This window comes from Lycium barbarum, chromosome 4 (genome assembly GCF_019175385.1).
Source record: "Lycium barbarum isolate Lr01 chromosome 4, ASM1917538v2, whole genome shotgun sequence".
In the NCBI taxonomy this organism is placed as follows: domain Eukaryota; kingdom Viridiplantae; phylum Streptophyta; class Magnoliopsida; order Solanales; family Solanaceae; genus Lycium; species Lycium barbarum.
Genome location: NC_083340.1, coordinates 100,696,108 through 100,715,193, shown reverse-complemented (window position 1 = coordinate 100,715,193; position 19,086 = coordinate 100,696,108). Strand labels below are relative to the sequence as shown.

The 19,086-nt window shown below is 40.5% G+C and overlaps 1 protein-coding gene across 4 annotated transcripts; it reads left to right on the top strand.

Moving 5' to 3' along the window:
• The first annotated feature begins 335 nt into the window (after positions 1 to 335).
• Positions 336 to 17,739, top strand: LOC132636161 (cysteine--tRNA ligase, chloroplastic/mitochondrial). 4 transcript variants are annotated; one of them, XM_060352874.1, is made up of 9 exons: positions 338 to 836; positions 1,612 to 1,675; positions 1,797 to 1,958; positions 2,540 to 2,710; positions 4,578 to 4,859; positions 4,974 to 5,099; positions 5,472 to 5,675; positions 16,289 to 16,390; positions 17,348 to 17,739. In XM_060352874.1, the coding sequence occupies exons 1-9, from the start codon at positions 466 to 468 to the stop codon at positions 17,582 to 17,584; spliced, it is 1,719 nt and encodes a 572-aa protein (XP_060208857.1). In that variant the 5' UTR covers positions 338 to 465; the 3' UTR covers positions 17,585 to 17,739. The 4 variants fall into 4 exon arrangements, with proteins under 4 accessions (XP_060208858.1, XP_060208857.1, XP_060208859.1 ...); XM_060352876.1 differs by having other exon boundaries at positions 696 to 836; positions 1,608 to 1,675; XM_060352877.1 differs by lacking the exon at positions 338 to 836 and adding an exon at positions 1,302 to 1,436 and having other exon boundaries at positions 1,608 to 1,675.
• The last annotated feature ends 1,347 nt before the right edge of the window (positions 17,740 to 19,086 follow it).

Sequence of the window (19,086 nt, the reverse complement as noted above, 5' to 3'; positions counted from 1 at the left end):
GGAGCAGTTGAGATCGATAGTGTGTTTAAAATGAAGTTCGTGTGTTTTGATATGGACCGATGTTGAGTTTGAAATTAGGGGGGGGGGGTTGAATTAAATGGTTTGGGGTCTTTTTTGTATTTTATACCACTGACTCCAGCGGTGAGGTGGGGTCAGTGGTAGGGTGGAGTTGGGGTGAGGTATAATGGAGAAATAAAATATGTAACCACGGAAAAATCACCAAATCCGTAGTTATAAAAATTAGGACTTTTCATGATTATATAACTATAGAATAAACCACGAATTTATAACACCATACCACATAATTTTAACAACAATACAAACAAATATGAATTCGCAGAAAATCATAATGAACCACGCGAAACCACCATCCAAACAGGGGGTGAGTGAGATAGCGGATAGAGCAGCAACAATAGTTATTCTTGAAAAAACGCCAGTCACCGGCTCTTCTTCTTCCTCCTCTAAATGGCGACGCTTTTAAAATGCTACCGACCATTGCTTCCCTTCCAAAGCCGCAAAATACCCATTGCTACCGTTGCCGTTGAATGTTTCAGATACTACTCGAGAAGTCGACCTAGGGTTGTTAGGTGCCTCAGTACAATTGGAAATTCAAAGTCTACAGTGGATATAAAAGGGGGTAATGCCGTTGACGGAACTGACACCGAATTGAGGAAGCAGCAGCTACTGTGGTTACACAATACTATGACCAAACAAAAAGAAGTATTTATACCTAAAGTCCCCGGAAAAGTTGGAATGTACGTTTGTGGTGTAACGGCTTATGATCTCAGCCATATCGGACATGCTCGCGTTTATGTTTCCTTTGATGTTTTATATAGGTCCGTTACCCCTTTCCTCGCTCATTTTTTTTTTTTATGGTTAAATTTGATTTATTAAGTCAACATCTTGGTAGATAACACTTTCCAAGTTGCAACAACATACCAGTGTAATCCCACTCGTGGGGTCGGGGAGGATAGGGCGTATGTAGACCTTACCCCTATCTTTGGGGAGGTTAGAGAGACTGTTTCTGATAGACTCTTGGCTCAAAAGTAGGGTAATCAAAGCAGGATAGAAAGAAAAATAACGACAACAAAATAGCAAAATAAATGAAGTAACAGATATTAGTAAAATTGAAGAATAAGATACTATGCGAATACTAGATAAGACAACTAAATAAGGAGAAGGTAAGAAGAGAAAGTTCCACTCTTTTTTGAAATTCGATTTATATAGGGAGAATCTTTGTTAATAACAATTTCAAACTTGTAGCATTTAAGTCAAACTCCAATCTTTTTCTAAAAGTCTTGATCTTTGTGGGTAACAATTTCAAACGTGTGCGTGCTGCTGTGAAGTGAGTTTCATGCTAGTTTAGAAAATCTGGGAGATGATTAAAATTAATCAAATTCCTTAATGATAATGGTTTGGGAGATTTATACTTCGAGGTAACTTTAATGTTTAGGTTATTTGACTTCAACCTTTTGGGATTGTTTTAGGTACCCAATCAAATGTACTATCAATTATTCGTGGATTCCTAAATTATTTCGGGGTATTTGGAAGTTTGGTTTGTGTAACTAATTAGATACTTTTACTTTTGTTTCTTTTTGAAATATTAGGCAGATACCTAAATTATTTGGGATATGAAGTCAATTATGTTCGCAACTTCACTGATGTTGATGACAAGGTGATTTACTGTTTTTCTTTCAAGAGCTAATAATATTCAGCTATTTATATCTGGAAAATTCAGTAGATTATTGCTACAGCTAATATTGTTCAGCTGAGGCTCCTATTTTCAAATTCTGTAGATTATTGCTAGAGCAAATGAGCTGGGGGAGGATCCACTCAAATTAAGTAGACGTTTCTGTGAAGAGTTCCACCAAGACATGACTTATCTTCACTGTCTTCCTCCTTCAGTGGAGCCTCGTGTCTCTGATCACATGCCTCATATAATCGATATGATTCAGCAGGTTTTTTCTTGATAATTTGTTCTTTTCTTTCTGTAATGATTTTCTTGGTTGGTAGTCGGGAGAAGTTATTGCCTCTTATGGAGTTGGGGAAGCCCTATTTATGTGGGGTTAAATCTTACTTTTTTGCTTTTGGTAGAGTTTATTCTTGATTTCAGCTGTAAAAATTATAAAACAACGCCTTTGATGTACCTCTCTCTCTCTCTCTCTGCCATCTTTTCTTTTGTGGTCTTATGAACCTTGGACAGAAACTTAGTTTTTTTGCACTGCATAATTCTGGATTACCAAACCTTTCTCTCCTTCCTGTTTTCCCCTTTAGATCTACTGGATGCATGGTATAATTCTGGTCCCTGAGATTCTCAAGTACCTTCTTATTATTACCTAGGAGTATGATCTTAATGTGCAAGAATGATGCATAAGACTCAAAGCCAGTTTCAGTTTTATCATTCTGTGAGCTGGGTTTCTTTCTTTGTTTAGACTTACCTTCATTCTCCTGCTTATATTCTTGGTTTGATTCCAGGCAGTGTAATATTTTGTTTCCCTAATACCGAGCTTTAACCCTTTTTTGGGGTCTTCTGCAACAGATTCTCGATAATGGTTGTGCTTACAGAATCGATGGCGATGTCTACTTTTCTGTAGACAAATTTCCAGAATATGGAAAATTATCTGGCCGAAAACTGGAAGATAATAGGGCAGGAGAGCGTGTAACAGTAGACGCAAGGAAGAAGCATCCAGCTGATTTTGCCTTGTGGAAAGTGAGTTTTTGTAGTTATGCTTGTAAAGTATCTTACTATTGGCTGTGTCATGTGTCGGATTTTAAGCACATCTTCATATCTTTCACATTCACCATATCCCCTTGTCAAAAGAACAAAAAGCAAATAAGGGAAAAAATAGGACACCACTAAAGAAATATGAAAAAAGAATGAGTATTCACCGTGTTTCTACTGTTAAAATCTTTATTTCTTTTCATGTGTGTTATGCGGTTCATCTTAACTACATTCGTTTTTGATTGATACTTATTTTTCTTGTTATGACTTGGTTTTCGAAGTGTGCCCCAGAGATGGGTTTGTTTGTTCCAAGTTGCCACAGTGAAAAATTATCACACAAGCATTTTACGTTAATTTTTTTTTTAAGAAGTCAACTATTCATTCGTCTTGTGTTTCAGACGCTAGCATCACGGAGTGGATGTATTCCCCTCTTTACCCTTAAATGAAAAATCTTCAGCTTGCACCGATTCTGAGATCAGTTGAATGGACTATTTGGTTTGGTCACTAAATTTTATGAGAAAGGTAGAGATGAATAACTCATGTGCAATCATGAAAAGAAACTCTTAAGATATTGCTGGGGCATCTTTTACCTACTGCAATTTCTTTTTGGGCAAAGATAGTCATTGTTTTGATGGTTTTGAAACCCGTAAGGGTGGCTCAGTTGGTTGAGCATGGGACTTTCATAATGGAGGTCTCAAGTTCGAAACCCCTGCCTACGATAGCAGGGGATTGGCCTTCTGGGTCGAGTTCGTCGCACGGGGCTTGCCTAGTGCTGCTTACCTCTTCTGTGTGGTTTGTGAGATATTGCACAGGAGCTGGGTTTACCCTGTGCGCACCCGAAGGGTAGCGGCCGCAGATTCCCATGTCATCCGAAAAAAAGAAGACATTTATCCTTTATGTGGAAAATGCCAAATGCTCATTTCTTTTCATCTAAGTCTTTATATTATTATCACTAATAAAAAGAATCACAGCACACATGTATTCTTCTGTTTACCTGTTAAATGATAAGTCTTCACAGCTTTCGCTGATTCTGTAATCATTTGAATGGACTATCTGGTTTGGTCACTAAATTTTATGAAAACGTAGAGATGAATAGCTCAAGTCCAACTTCAATCATGACAAGAAACTGTTAGAAATTGGGAAAGCCACTGTTTTGATGGTTTTGAGCCATTCTCTGACATTTGTCCATGATGTGGAGAATGCCAAATGCTTCTTGCATTTCTGTTAAGTCTTTTTCTATTATCAATAATAAAAAAAAAAGAATCATATCAGAATTTCAATGTGAAATAGGTGCTGTTTGGTAGTTCTGCTTAACATGAAATGGTAGAATGTCTGGGGTGGCCAAGTAAACCATGGCACACTCATTTGAATATCCATTATTCCATTCCACGTGAGGCGGTAACAGAGAGAAGCAACAATTAATGGTTGAGTTGGCACAGGAAATATCTAGTCAGCACTCTGTTTCTTTGAAATTTAGTTCACATGCAAGAAAGTTTACTTGTGGTTGCGATAACAGTCTTGTGTCATTTAGAGATGGTAAGTTATCAGTTATTTAAATTAACAAAAAATGACACTTGAATAGTTGTATGACACATTTTTAACTTGTTTGTTGACGAATTGACTTTTTAACTACCTTACATCAGTGGCTCCCTTTAGTTTCAATTTTTAATTTAATGATCCTTCCTTGCCGAGCGTTTCTCCTGAATGCCATTGTCTCCTTTCTTTTGAATTCATGTATCAAGCTTTGAAAAAAGTGTGCAACTGAGTTAATTCTTGTTTAGTTACCGGTGATATGGAGATTTGAGCTGATGTTTTCTCGGCCGCTGCTTCTATTGATATCTATTCTCTCATGCAGTCTGCAAAAGAGGGAGAACCTTTCTGGGAGAGTCCTTGGGGTCCAGGAAGACCTGGATGGCATATTGAGTGCAGTGCCATGAGTGCTGCATATTTAGGATATTCTTTCGACATTCATGGTGGGGGGATGGATCTCGTATTTCCTCACCATGAAAATGAAATTGCCCAGAGCTGTGCTGCTTGTAGGAAGAGCAACATTACTTATTGGATACACAATGGCTTTGTCAACATTGATTCTGAGAAAATGTCGAAGTCACTGGGGAATTTTTTTACAATTCGGCAGGTATAATGGGAGGAAAGTTGTGCTTCACTTACAGAATTGATATTTTAAAGATTATTTGTTCCGTTCTTTTCGTCTTTCTAGCTTTTGATGTTTTTATATGTTGTTTTTCTTCAGGTGATTGATCTTTATCACCCATTGGCACTGAGGCTTTTCTTAATTGGGACACATTATAGATCTCCAATCAATTATACAATTGTACTGATTGAGAGTGCATCTGACCGCCTTTTTTACATATATCAGGTACTTTGATTCACAATCTCTAATTTGTCTGGTGAATGAATAATTACCCATGATGTTCTAGTGTGTATTGAAGAGAGTGTCGTTCGTGGAGAATCATATTATGTTGTGGATTGTCTTCTAGCTAGGTATAGAATTCAGGGTAAATGTAAGTCACCTCAGTATCATAGCTCAAGAACTCCCTCTTAAGAAAAAACACTCCTTTGTCCAAATTAGTCTTTAACTTTTATTCAAATTTGTATTTGTACTAAAAATTATTCAAAATTTGAATGATATCGAAGAGCAGCTATTCCTCTAACTTTGGCGTTTGCTTACGAGTTTGTCCTTCATATCAGATAAAGCAGATATTAACCTGAGTATTGTCTTTGGTGATAGGCACTATATGATTGTCAAATTCTTCTCTGGCAGCATGATGGGGCAAGTTGGAAGGATTCTATTCCTGCAGAAACTGCTAGTTGTATAAATAAATTCCAAGATGAAGTTTTAGCTTCAATGTCAGATGATCTTCACACTCCTGTTGCATTGGCAGCAATGTCGGACCCATTGAAGTTGATCAATGATCTCTTACATACACGAAAGGTACTTTTGCTTCAACTGAAGTACAAATCAGGATCCTCTTCCCTGTCTGTACACACTCGAAGCTATTTTTTCTTCATCTGAAATGCAAATCAACACTCTCCCTTGCTGAAAATTTTAAAACGGTCAACAAGGTAGTGTAACGAATGCTTTGTTTTCACCGTCATGCTTTAATATGGGACTAGTATTAGTTTAACTGTTTTTATCATTTTTTTTTAAAGGTAATCTCAATCAAAAACGTGAATATTCATATATATATATATATATATATATATATATATATTTTGATGACAAGGGAACCAACAGTCGCTACCTTTCGGGTGTGCACAAGGTAAACCCCGCTCCTGTGCAATAGCCCGCAAACCACACAGGAGAGGTAACACGGACTAGGCAAGCCATGTGCCACGAGCTTGACCTGGAATGCCATCCCCTGCTATCGTAGGCAGGGGGTTTCAAACCTGAGACCTCCATTATGGTAGCCCCATGCTCAACCAACTGAGCCACCCTTGCGGGTGAATATTCATATATATATCAACAACAACAACATACCCAGTGAAATCCCACAATGTGAGGTCGTGGGGAGGGTAAAATGTACGCAGACCATACCCCTATCTCGGAAGACAGGGAGGCTGTTTCCGAAAGGCCCTCGGCTCAAGAGAAATCACAACGAGAAAGGTTAGATAAGCACAAGCAGTTCAAAGCAGAATGCAAATGAAACTAAAGAAAGCGAATAAGTCAGAATAAAACAGTCTGAAAAAAAAAGGGAACAGTAGCTACCACAGATAAATAAGATAATCGAAGTACAAGAAACCACATATAGTAGCAAGAAACAAAGGGCAATAGACTATAGATCGAAACAACGACTACCTACTAGCCTTCTACCTTAATCTGAGTCTTCCAAAACCTCCTATCTAGGGTCATGTCCTCGGTAAGCTGAACCTGCGCCATGTCCTGTCTCAGCACCTCTCCCCAATACTTTTTCGGCCTACCCCGACCTCTTCTGAAACCATCCATAGCTAACCTCTCACACCTCCACACTGGAGCGTCTCTGCCTCTCCTCCTCACATGCCCAAACCATCTCAGCCTCGCTTCCCTCATCTTGTCCTCCACTGATGCTACTCCAACCTTATCCCGGATATCTTCATTCCTAATCCTATCTCGCCTGGTGTGCCCACACATCCATCGCAGCATTCTCATTTTCGCAACTTTCATCTTTTGGACATGAGAGCTCTTGACTGCCCAACACTCTGCCCCGTACAACAAGGTCGGTCTCACAACCACTTTGTAGAACCTGCCTTTAAGTTTTAGTGGCACCTTCTTATCACACAGCACTCCTGAAGCAAGTCTCCATTTTATCCACCCTGCGCCAATACGATGTGAGACATCATCATCAGTATCCCCATTTTCTTGTATAATAGACCCGAGATATTTGAAACTTCTTTTCTTTGGGATGACCTGGGTACCAAGCCTCACTTCCACGCCAGACTCATGTGTCACGTCACTGAACTTGCATTCTATGTACTCTGTCTTGGTCCTACTCAACTTGAACCCTTTAGACTCCAGAGTTTGTCTCTAGACCTCCAGCTTAGCGTTCACTCCGCTGCGTGTCTCGTCGATCAAGACTATGTCATCCGCAAATAACATACACCATGGCACCTCACCTTGAATTCGCCGCGTCAGACAATCCATCACTAGAGCAAATAAAAATGGGCTAAGAGCTGATCCTTGGTGCAACCCCATCTCCACTGGGAAGTACTCCGAGTCTCCTCCCACTGTCCTTACCCTGGTCTTGGCTCCCTCATACATGTCCTTGATCGCCCTAGTGTACGCTACAGGTACACCTTTGGCCTCCAAGCATCTCCATAAAACCTCTCTTGGCACTCTGTCGTAAGCCTTTTCTAGGTCGATGAAAACCATGTGCAGGTCCTTCTTCCTCTCCCTATACTGCTCCACCAGTCTCCTCACAAGATGGATGGCTTCTGTAGTCGAGCGCCCCGGCATGAATCCGAACTGGTTCTCTGAAATGGGCACGCCTCTTCTCACCCTCATCTCCGCCACCCTTTCCCACACCTTCATAGTGTGGCTTATCAGCTTGATCCCTCTATAGTTGTTGCAACTTTGAATATCACCTTTGTTCTTATACAAAGGGACCATCATACTCCACCTCCATTCCTCAGGCATCTTCGCCGTCTGAAAAATAACATTGAACAATCCAGTCAACCACTCCAAACCTGCCCTGCCCGCACTCTTCCAAAACTCCCCAGGGATCTCGTCAGGACCGGTAGCTCTTCCCTTGCGCATCCTGCGAACAACACCCTTAACCTCCTCCACCTTTATACTCCTACAATACCCAAAGTCGCGGCGACTCTCAGAGTACTCCAAATCTCCCAACACAATGCCTCTCTCACCTTCCTCGTTCAAGAGTTTATGGAAGTATGACTGCCATCTCCGTCTAATGAGAGCTTCCTCTACCAATACTTTGCCATCCTCGTCCTTGACGCACTTTACTCGATCCAAGTCCCGTGCCTTTCTCTCCCTCACCTTGGCTAGCCTGAACAACTTCTTATCCCCGACTTTGTCCTCTAGTTCTGCATATAGACGTTCGAAAGCTGCCGTTTTTGCCGCCGAAACTGCCAACTTTGCTTCCTTTCTCGCAATCTTATACGTTTCCCTATTCGTCCGCTTCTCCTCCTCATCTGGGCTGTCTACCAACCTCGCGTACGCCACTTTCTTTGCTTCCACCTTTCCCTGAACTTCTCCATTCCACCACCAGTCCCCACGTCGCCTACCACGGCGACCTCTCGAGACTCCCAGGACATCTCTAGCTGTTTCCCTAATGCAGCTCGCCGTCCTATCCTACATACTGCTCGCGTCCCCCCTACTCTCCCAAGCCCCCATAGCCATCAACTTCTCCCCCATCTCCTGGGCACTCGACAAAGTCAGACTCCCCCACCTGATCCTTGGCAGGTCATCCGCGACCCTATTCCTCTTCTTCCTCGTAATCCCCAAATTCATCACCAAAAGCTTATGTTGGGTCGTAAGGTTCGCACTCGGAATGACCTTACAGTCTTTACAAAGACCTTTATCCCCTTTTCTAAGGAGCAAAAAGTCTATCTGCGTCGCAGCCGTCGAACTACGAAAGGTTACCAAGTGCTGCTCCCTCTTCGGGAAACGCGAGTTGGCTACTACCAATCCAAAGGCTTTAGCGAAATCCAGAAGTGAGACTCCTCCTCCATTCCTGACTCCGAGGCCGAAACCTCCATGCTTATCATCATAACCCCCCGAGGTTGAGCCGATGTGTCCATTGAAATCTCCCCCTATGAATAACTTCTCGGTGGGCGGTATACCTCCCACCACTTCATCCAAATCCTCCTAGAAGCGCCTCTTCTCCTCCTCGTCCAAGCCCGCTTGTGGCGCGTAAGCACTAATAATGTTCAAGGTAAACCCTTCCACAACTAACTTAACCGCCATCATCCGGTCATTTACCCTCCTAACCTCTACGGCCTGGTCCCTTAGCTCACTATCTACTAAAATACCTACCCCATTCCTATACATTGACTTACCCGAGAACCATAACTTATACCCGTCCACATCCTTAGCTTTAGATCCTACCCATTTGGTCTCCTGGATGCAAGCTATATTAATCTTCCTCTCCTTAAGAATCTTAACTAGCTCTATAGACTTCCCCGTCAAAGTCCCAATGTTCCAGGACCCTACTCTCAACCTAGACGCTCCCTGACCCCACTTACCCCCTCTAACCCTAGCCCCCGTCCCCGACCGAGAACATGACCCTAGTCTACCATCACTCACTATAGCCACTAAGGGGAATAAAAGCAAATCAAAGATCTATCTAAAACAAACAAGAATCAATACTAAAGCACAGTTATCAAGAGACTATATGCAAGTCAGGTTACTATGACAAGAAAGATAGCACTATAAGCTAAAGGAATAAAGGCAAGAATTTAAAGTCAAGAGTCAAGAATGTGTAGCAGGCAGGATTTAATATATATATATAACTGGCATAATTATTGTGGAAAGTGAACAAGTTTTTTGGGAGATCGGTCATATTAGTGTAATGGCCTGGTATCAATGGGCTAAAACTGGGTCAAGTTTCTTGCATTCAGAAATGACTAGCATGGTTTTGAGTTCAATTCATCTTCTTTTCTTATTTTCACTGGTTTCAGCTAGCTGTGGGAATTAATTCAAAGGTTAAAAGCTTTTGTCTTTTGGCCTGTTCATTAAGGAGCCATTTAGCTTTCACCAGTTAGTGCAATGTTGTGTTAGTCATGTTTTGGGTTCTTAAGGTGGTCTGGATTTTGTTATACATAAAATGACTATTTATCTTATTTCTTCTTTTAGTGTGGTATTCATTTCATTGTTGCCTGTGGAAGAGTTCTTGATTTTGATGTCTTGCACTGTGGTTGATTTCACAAGTGTTGTAGCAGTCTTAGCACTTGTTCATTAGATGTGTTGATTAGTCAAATTTAGATAATGTCTATTTCTAGGTAGGTAGCTTTGGGTTATCTTGTTATTCTATTTACTTGTACCAAGACCATGCTCTCCCACTACAAATCAAACTAACAAAATTACTCAATCAGGAAATAAGATTGAGTAACAGAACAACTACAGAAATTACATTCTTAAAATATTTGACATTTGTCTAGTTGAATTAATCCTCTAACTTCTCTAGGTAGTTGTTGACGAGAGGTATAGGAGGTTTACCATGAGACTGTGGTGGGACATGTTTGGGTGGTTCAACACTTCTTGGGCAATGCCAAGAACTGTGAAAGAGTTGATGGTCAGTTGGAAGAGCGAGACATGGAGGAGAAGACAATGGGCTTGGAACATGGTTCCGCTTGCATTGATGTGGGTAGTTCGGAATGAGAGAAACAAGATAGCTTTTGAGGGAATAGAGTCAAGTTTTTCTCAATTGAGGAGTAGTCTTCGATCCCTTATTTTCTTTTGGTGTAATCAGAAAGTTCCTAGTTGTATAGAGGATCGGGTGGAGTTTGTAGAGAATCATATTTTGTAGATTCTTTATCTTTTGGTATATCCCTTGTATACAGTCGTTCTTTGGCCATGTTTATGAATGAAAATACTTTTACTTGATCAAAAAAAAAAAAAAAAAGAAGGTATAGGAGGTTTCATTTCCACTAGCAGATGCCATTTTGGCCAAGTAGTCAGCCACCGAATTGGCTTCTCAGAAGCAATAAATAATATTGATTGTAGCATTTCTCATGTTCATATCAGTGTCATGGATAATCTTCTTCAACTTGAGGTTGTTTGTGCTGCTTCTACTTAACATCTTAACAATCACCAAAGAATTCATCTCCAGAGTAAAGGAGTTAAAGCCATTTTCTTTACCCCATTGAACAGCATACTGAGCAGCATAAGCTTCTGCTTGGTTGTTGCTTATACACTGAATAGGCTTAGAGAAAGCTATAATGTAGTTCCATTACAGTCTCTGATGATGGCCAGCAGTACCAGAAGCTTTGATAAAACTGCCATCTATGTTGATTTTGATATGGCCTGTCTCAGGCTTTAATCAATTGACTTGCCTGATATTCACAACTGGCTTTAGCCTTTCGATAGTGCCACACACAGTTAGCCAATTACTAGTTATGTTACAAGAAGGATACATTGTCTGAAGTGCAGCTTAGATATTCCAGATGACATGGTACTCCATTTTGTTGAAATAAAGCTATCTTTGCTCCCCATATTTGCATGGTGTCCACTCTTTCCAGATTTCCCAACATATAAACACAGGTGTAATCTGAAAAATGAAATTCTGAACGGCATTTTTAGTCTTCATATTCCACCAGTTGTTGATGATTCTTCTAATAGGTCCATGGATGTGAATAACTACCATAGGAGGACCAAATGTAATTCCAAATATGCCTAGCAGCATCACCATTAGTGAAAGCATGTTGCATAGAATCTATCAGAGCATCCCTACAACAAAGGTAGACCACATTTGATTGAATCCCAAACCTGGAAATAGCTTCATTGAAAGGAAGTTTTCCATGACGAAGCCTCCAATTAAGAAAGACATTTTAAATGGAATAACCTTATGCCAAAGCTTAGTCAGAAAATCATTCTTGTTCCTGGTATGTCTAATCATATGCCAAGAAGAATTATCAGAGTAGTGCTTCAGTGTTCATCCAGACAGCATCATCAATTTCATCTGTAGAACCAATATCTATACCAGTGATCTCCTATAACAACAACAACAACAACATACCCAGTGTAATTCCACAAGTGGGTTCTGGGGAGGGTAGGACCTTACCCCTACCTTGGTAGGTAGAGAGGCTGTTTCCAGTAGACCCTCGGCTCAATTATATACCAGTGATCTCCTGAACTACATAATCTAGAAGAGCCTTGGAAAGTTACGTGATATTCCAAGTTCCATTGGTAGTGAAATCCTTAACCTTTGTCTTCAGGTAGCTTCCCTGCCTTCTGAAGTTAGGAACTAGAGCTAAAGGACCAAAGCTAGCTCAATTCCGGAATTCCAACTCTAAAGGTCCCTTCTCGCTTAGAAGCTGCTATCGCATTTTTATAGGTGCATCTTCACAATTCCTTTGGCCTTGGAAGACTATTTGGAGAAGTAAGGCGCCTCACAAAAATGTCTTGCTTGGTTGGTACTTGGTAGCTCATGGAAAATGCCTTACTCTTGATAACTTGCAAAAGAAAGGCAAAATACTTTGTAATTGTTGCTCTCTATGCGGAAGGGATTGGGAAGATGTGAACCACTTATTTCTGCATTGCAGCTTCACCAGTCAGATTTGGCATTTTATTCTGTGTCATGTGGGTATTAAATGGTGCATGCCTAGGAGCACGGTTGACTTTCTCCTCTCATGGCACAAACAAGATATGTATAAAGCGTCGGGTTACATCTGGAAGTCTATATCTGCAGTAGTTTGGTGGGTCGTATGGAGGGGAAAAATGCTAGAGTTTTTGATAACAAAAGGGACAATGTAGTTAATCTAAAGCACAAATGTATATTTTAGCTTAATTTTTGGTGCAAACCTCGGTAAATGTTTTAGAGCCGGAGGCGTTGGCTGGGTTTCTTAGTTCTTTACACTCACTCTAAAGTTATCTTTTAGATGTACTTCTGTCCAGGCTTTTCTTAAAGTTGACCCCCTCTTTACATCAATAAAATTCTTTCAGTTACCTATAAAAAAAAGCAAAAAATTAGAATTGCCACCGCTGATATTCCATCTGATAGAACTTTCAGCTTTGTCCCTAGTCCATGCTAGATTCTTCCAAGCTTGAGAATTCCCAAGGATCCATTTTTTTTTTTAATAACATGTTAGACAGAGCAGTATTTGGCATAAATGACTCAGGGATGCACTTTTTTGAGTAACATGTTTGACAGAGCTGTATTTGGCATAAATGAAGTCTGCCCGGAGAGATGGTTTAGTTCTCAGTCCCCACCACCTTTTCAGAGAAAGGGTATTAGAAGTATCATTCAAGCTCTTGATGCCTAACCACCCTCCTCTTTAGAAAAACACTAATTTTCGCATGCACTCCAATGATACTTGTTCTTGTTGTCACATGTACCCAAAAAACTTAGCAATGTGCTTTTCAATTGAAGTGATAGGGAGAGGAAGGCACGCGACCTGAATCAAGTGAAGTGCATCAAAGACGAGGACGGCAACGTACTGACGGAGGACGCCCTTGCTAGACGGAGATGTCAGTCATACTTCCATAACCTCTTCAACGGAAAAGGGGACAACAACCTTGTGTTGGGGGATTTGGAGCACTCAGAGAGGCGTCGCGATTTTGGGTATTGTAGGAGTATAAAGGTGGAGGAGGTTAAGGGTGTTGTTCGCAGGATGCGTAGGGGGAGAGCAACCGGGCCTGATGAGATCCCAGTGAAATTTTGGAAGTGCACAGGCAGAGCAGGTATGGAGTGGAGTGGCTGACTGGGTTGTTTAGTGTCATTTTTAAGACGGCAAAAATGCCTGAAGAATGGAGATGGAGTACAATGATTCCTTATCAAAAAATATTACCTTATTAAAAAAAAATGATTCCTTTGTACAAGAACAAGGGTGACATTCAGAGTTGCATCAACTATAGGGGATCAAGCTGCTAAGTCACACTATGAAAGTTTGGGTAAGGGTGGTGGAAATGAGGGTGAGGAGAGGCGTGTTTATTTTCGAGAACTAATTTGGATTGTCGGGTGCTCGACTGCAGAAGCCATTCATCTTGTAAGGAGGCTTGTGGAGCAGAATTGTGAGAGGAAGAGGGACCTGCATATGGTATTCCTCGATCTAGAAAAGGTATACGACAAAGTCCCTAGGGAGGTTCTATAGAGATGCTTGGAGGCTAGAGGTGTACCGATGACGTACACTAGGGCGATCAAGGACATGCATGATGGAGTCAAGACCAGGGTTAGGACAGTGGGAGGAGACTTGGAGCACTTCCTAGTGGTGATGGGGTTGCACCAAGGATCAACTCTTAGCCCATTTTTATTTGCCTTGGTGATGGATGAACTGGCGCGGAAAATCCAAGTGAGGTGCCATAGTGTATGTTATTCGAGGATGACATTGTTCTGATTGACGAGCCTCAGAGCAGAGTTAATGCTGAGTTGGAGGTTTGGAGGCAGACTCTGGAGTCTAAAGGGTTCAGGTTGAGTAGGACCAAGACAAAATACTTGGAGTGCAAGTTCAGTAACGTAACACATGAGGCTTCACCCAGGTCATTCAAAAGAAAAGGAGTTTCAAGTGTCTTGGGTCTATTATCCTAGATAATAGAGATATCGATGATGATGTCACACATCGTATTGGGGTATTGGGGTAGGGTGGATGAAATGGAGGCTCACCTCCGGAGTCAAAACTTAAAGGCAAGTTTTGCAGAGTGGTGGTTAGACCAACTATGTTGTATGGGGCGGAGTGTCTTCAGAAGATGAAAGTTGCGAAAATTAGGATGCTGCGATGGGGTGTGGGCATACTATGAGCGATAGGATTAGAAATGAAAATATCCGGGATAAGGTGGGAGTGGCTTTGGTGGAGGATGAGATGCGGGAAGCGAGGTTGAGATGGTTCAGGTATGTGAAGAGGAGATGCACGGATGCCCTAGTGCAGAGGTGTGAGAGGCTGGCTATGGATGGTTTCAGGAGAGGCAGAATTAGGCTGAAGAAGTATTGAAGAGAGGTGATTAGACAGGACATGGCGCAGGTTCAACTTACAGATGACATGACTTTAGATAGGACGATTTGGATTAGGGTAGAAGGTTAGTAAGTAGTTGAGTGTTGTCCTACTTATCATTTCATACTAGTAGTCGTAGTATTATTCTTCTAGCTCCTTGTCTTTCGATTTCTGTTACTCTTTGGTGTTGCTTGCACTTCGATTAGTGTATTATTTTGTGGTAGTTATGGCTCCTTTCTATTTAGTCAGCTTTATCCTGCTTTCTATAGTATTTTGTCATGCCTTTTATATTGCTTTGAATTGCTAGTTCTTTTGCCGAGGGTCTACAGGAAACAACCTCTCTACCTCCGAAGGAAGGGTAAGGTTTGCGTACACTCTACCCTCCCTAGACTCCCTCTTTATGGGAATTCACTGGGTTTGTTGTTGTTGCTTTTTAATCATTTACAAAGTACTCTTAGGAGGGTTCAAAACAGTCGAGGTATAGGTAGGTAAGGATTGCAGCACACTCTTAATAAGAACAGTCTTACCACCATAGGGGAGCATTTTCCTTGCCATCCATTCATCCTCTTCACCACTTTATTGACCATGTTATCAAAGCAACAAATTTTATGCCTCCCAGTATAAATTGGACAACCCAAGTAAATAAAGGGGAGGGATTTATCCATGTAACCAGTGCATTCACTCAGTCTGTTTATCCTATAAGGACTGGTTTTAGGCCTGCTAGATGAAGCTTTTATTCTCATTAACTTTTTGTCCAGAAGTTTAAAATAAATTAAATTACTACATGAATCATTGATTTTTCTAATCATTCTGTAACTGAGAATGCTGTCGAAAAAAGGATGAAAAGGGTAATTAAAAAACCCAAATGGATAAGCAAAGATTGCAAAATGATATTCTGAGGGCCTGTGCACCCCCGGGATTAGTCGGGGCTCAAAGAGCCTCGGACACCCGGTGCTTAATCAAAAAAAAAAAAAAAAAAAAAAATGATATTCTGAGACCCATTTTTAGGTCTGAAAAAGAAAGCCTAATCTGACAAGCCCGAAACCGAAAAATCGAACTGATCTTGGATAAAACGAACCAAACCAAAATTACTATGCTTCGTTTTCGGTTAGCAAAATCGCCAAACCAATAACTGAAATCGAACTGATATTTGTCTCTTTCAGCTTGTTACTGATTCTTCTGTTAACATTTTTGGAAAGAACTATAGTGAATTTTAAGGTCCTGATTCCTTCAAAAACATTGTATATCAGAAATCAGAATCAAGGTATAAGTGGGGAAATCTTTCACTTAGGTCCGATTCAGATTATGTTACCATTTCCATGCAATGGAAGGAATCATTTTACTCCTTTGTTTCTCTTACTACAATTTCTCTATTGCCTGTATAAAGTATGACTTTGCTCTTATCTCCTAGTTATATAAAACTTTGGGAAAAGATTCCCTTGACAGTTGTGTTTGGCATTCCTGCAGGGTAAAAAGCAAGCATTGCGGATTGAGTCACTTGCAGCTTTAGAAAATACTATAAGTAATGTTCTAGAAATGCTGGGGCTTGTGCCAGCCAGTTACGCGGAGGTGCAGAATTTTATTTGCTGTCTGATTCCATTGCATTTTGTATTGTATCTTTTTGTCCTGAGGAATTGATGGTCCCGGTGGTGCCTATTGTGCATGCTATATGCAGATGATCTTGGGTTTAGTAATGAAGTTAGCAAGGGAGTCAACTAGAGTTGAAATTGTGAAGAAACACTATAGAATAAGGGTATAAGATGAGTAGAAGTAAGAAGACAATATATAAACAGTGTGTTTATACCCCAAGGAAGAACGAAGATAAAGATTAGTCAGGATTGTGGTGTCTGAATGTACACAATTTAGATATCTAGGCCAAGCCGCACATGAGAATTGTATTTAAAATGAATATCTAGCACAAATGTAAAATAGGATGACTGAAGTAGAGGAGCGCTATGAGAGTGCTATGTGATATGGTCTGATAGAGGAGATACCTAACAAGGTCAAGGCAACTTCTGTAGAGCGCTGTGAATCAACAATATTATATGGGAGGGGAGGTGGGTGGGCGGGGGAGGGTGCGGCATATAGATTGAAGGGAAAATATGTACTCAAACCACATCGTTAAGTTTTTGCTAGAGGATGATCCTCCCCCACCTCTTGTTTCTTGTAGCAATTGTCTCTTTCCCTTCATCATATTCTTTTGGGTTTATTAAACCCACTGTATATACTGAAGTGTCTGTTTGTAGGTTTTTAATTTCATGTTTCAAGCAGTACTTTTTTCTCCTTGAAGAATTGTTGCAAACTTCTTCAATATCAGTGGCTCCCAGCTCTGCTGCTAGAATTTATGCATTTAGTCCATTCACAAAGTGATATGCTTTATGTTATTTTCTTAATTGCATCAACATTCCCTGCGTCATAACAATTAGAAACATTCCCTGCATCCTAGCTTTTTCCACCTTTTGTAGCTTCTGGATGATAATCATAGTACGGAATCTCACAACTTAGCCATGCTTTTGGTCTCTGTAGGCTTTGCACGAACTGAGGTTGAAAGCTTTGAAGCGTGCAAAGTTGACTGACGATCAAGTTCACCAGAAAATCACAGAGAGGGATACAGCAAGAAAAAATAAAGAATATGATAGATCGGATGTAATTCGAAAAAATTTGGCTGCTGTAGGTATTGCTTTGATGGACAGCCCGGAAGGCACTACGTGGAGACCGGCTATTCCTCTTGCTTTGCAAGAAGAGCAGGTTGCAGCCCTTTGAAATTTCTCACATATTTGCAATAACCTGCCGTGTTGTGCCATATTAATTTTGGGAAATGATGTGTAGTGCCAATCCAAACTGAGAAAAGTTTTGGTTGTAGCATCTTACAGAAGCAAAGTAATTTTTGTTAGTTGCAAAAAGCAACTATCTAGAAACATGTTGATTTTTACTCTTCTAATAAGTCCTCGGATGGTCAAACTCCTCGAGGCGATGCACACCTGCCCCCCCCCCCCCCCCCCAATCCCACACCACCTTGAGGCGATACCCCCCCCCCCCCTCCCCCCCAAGAAAGACAAAATGGGAATAATTCAAATTTTCTCCTTTTTAGCATCATTCATATTTGTGAACGAACTGCAAAGGTTCAAGTCTTGGGAACGTCAAGAAACTATTGCTTTTCATTCATGTTTTGGGAACAATTTCACCTGCAAGCAGCTACGCAAATGGTAGGTATCTCAGCAAATACACTAGATTATGGAGTTAAGTAATTATTTCTGAGATGTTTACCCTTTTGGCTTCTAAGGCGGGGATTTCCCCAGTATTATTTACAGTTAAGTCAGTTTACCATGCCCTCATTAAGAACCACTTTTTTGGCTATGGATATCACCATCTAGAGCTATTAATATACTCTTCCCTTATGGTTTCAGCAATCGCACACTGTTCATGTTTCTTCAAAAAACACGACTTATTCACTTTTCTCATGGTTGATGTAGCATTTGTAATGGCATTTTCAACTGAGCTTAATCTGAACAGCGGTAGTATCTGTGTTGATTAGCAGCGCGGTGATTTCTCGTTGCAATTTGTATGCAACGCAGGGAATAAGTGAATCAGAACATAAAAAGAGAAATAATCTAGAATGACACCCATTGGTGAAAGTCTTAGTCTATAAGAGTTTGCAATATCTTATAGCACTGAACATAGGTATCATTACAAGCAGGGAATCAGTGACTCAGACATAAAAAGAGATAATCTAAAATGACTCCCATTGGTGCTGTTAGACGAAAGTCTATAAGAGTTAAGAGTTTGCAATATCTTATAGCAAGGAACATAGGTATCATTACAAGTTGATCCAACAATCTAGTTGTGCAATAAAAACATTAGTGATCTCTATGCAAAGATGCACAATCTAGAGCTAAAATCACAGAGTTCGATGTAAGTCTATTTATAACGAGATCTTGTTACAAAAAAAGTTATGTAGTTTAACCAAGTTTGTGGATATGTTGAGTGAGCATATGATTTGGGTTGGATGATTTGGCTAAAACTTCTCTGTCCAAAGACTATGTGCTAACGTTCAAAGTCCTTACATATTCTTTTTGCGCTAGTTTTTGGAAGGCTTAATGCATATGCGTCCTCCTAAATTTGTTTTTTTTTTTTTTTTTTTTGGCACCTCAACTAAGTGTTATTGCTATTGAACCCCTGAACTTGGTCTCAAGTGCGTCAATCAAACACAATACGACTTATATAATATATATGTTGAGTTTTAATTTTTTGTTTTTAGCCTTGCA

Coding starts and splice junctions, on each gene's coding strand:
- LOC132636161 (XM_060352874.1), top strand. CDS start 466: ATGGCGACGCTTTTAAAATGCTACCGACCATTGCTTCCCTTCCAAAGC. Junction 837..1,611: donor TCCTTTGATGTTTTATATAG/GTCCGTTACCCC, acceptor AATATTAGGCAG/ATACCTAAATTATTTGGGAT. Junction 2,711..4,577: donor CTGATTTTGCCTTGTGGAAA/GTGAGTTTTTGT, acceptor TCTCTCATGCAG/TCTGCAAAAGAGGGAGAACC.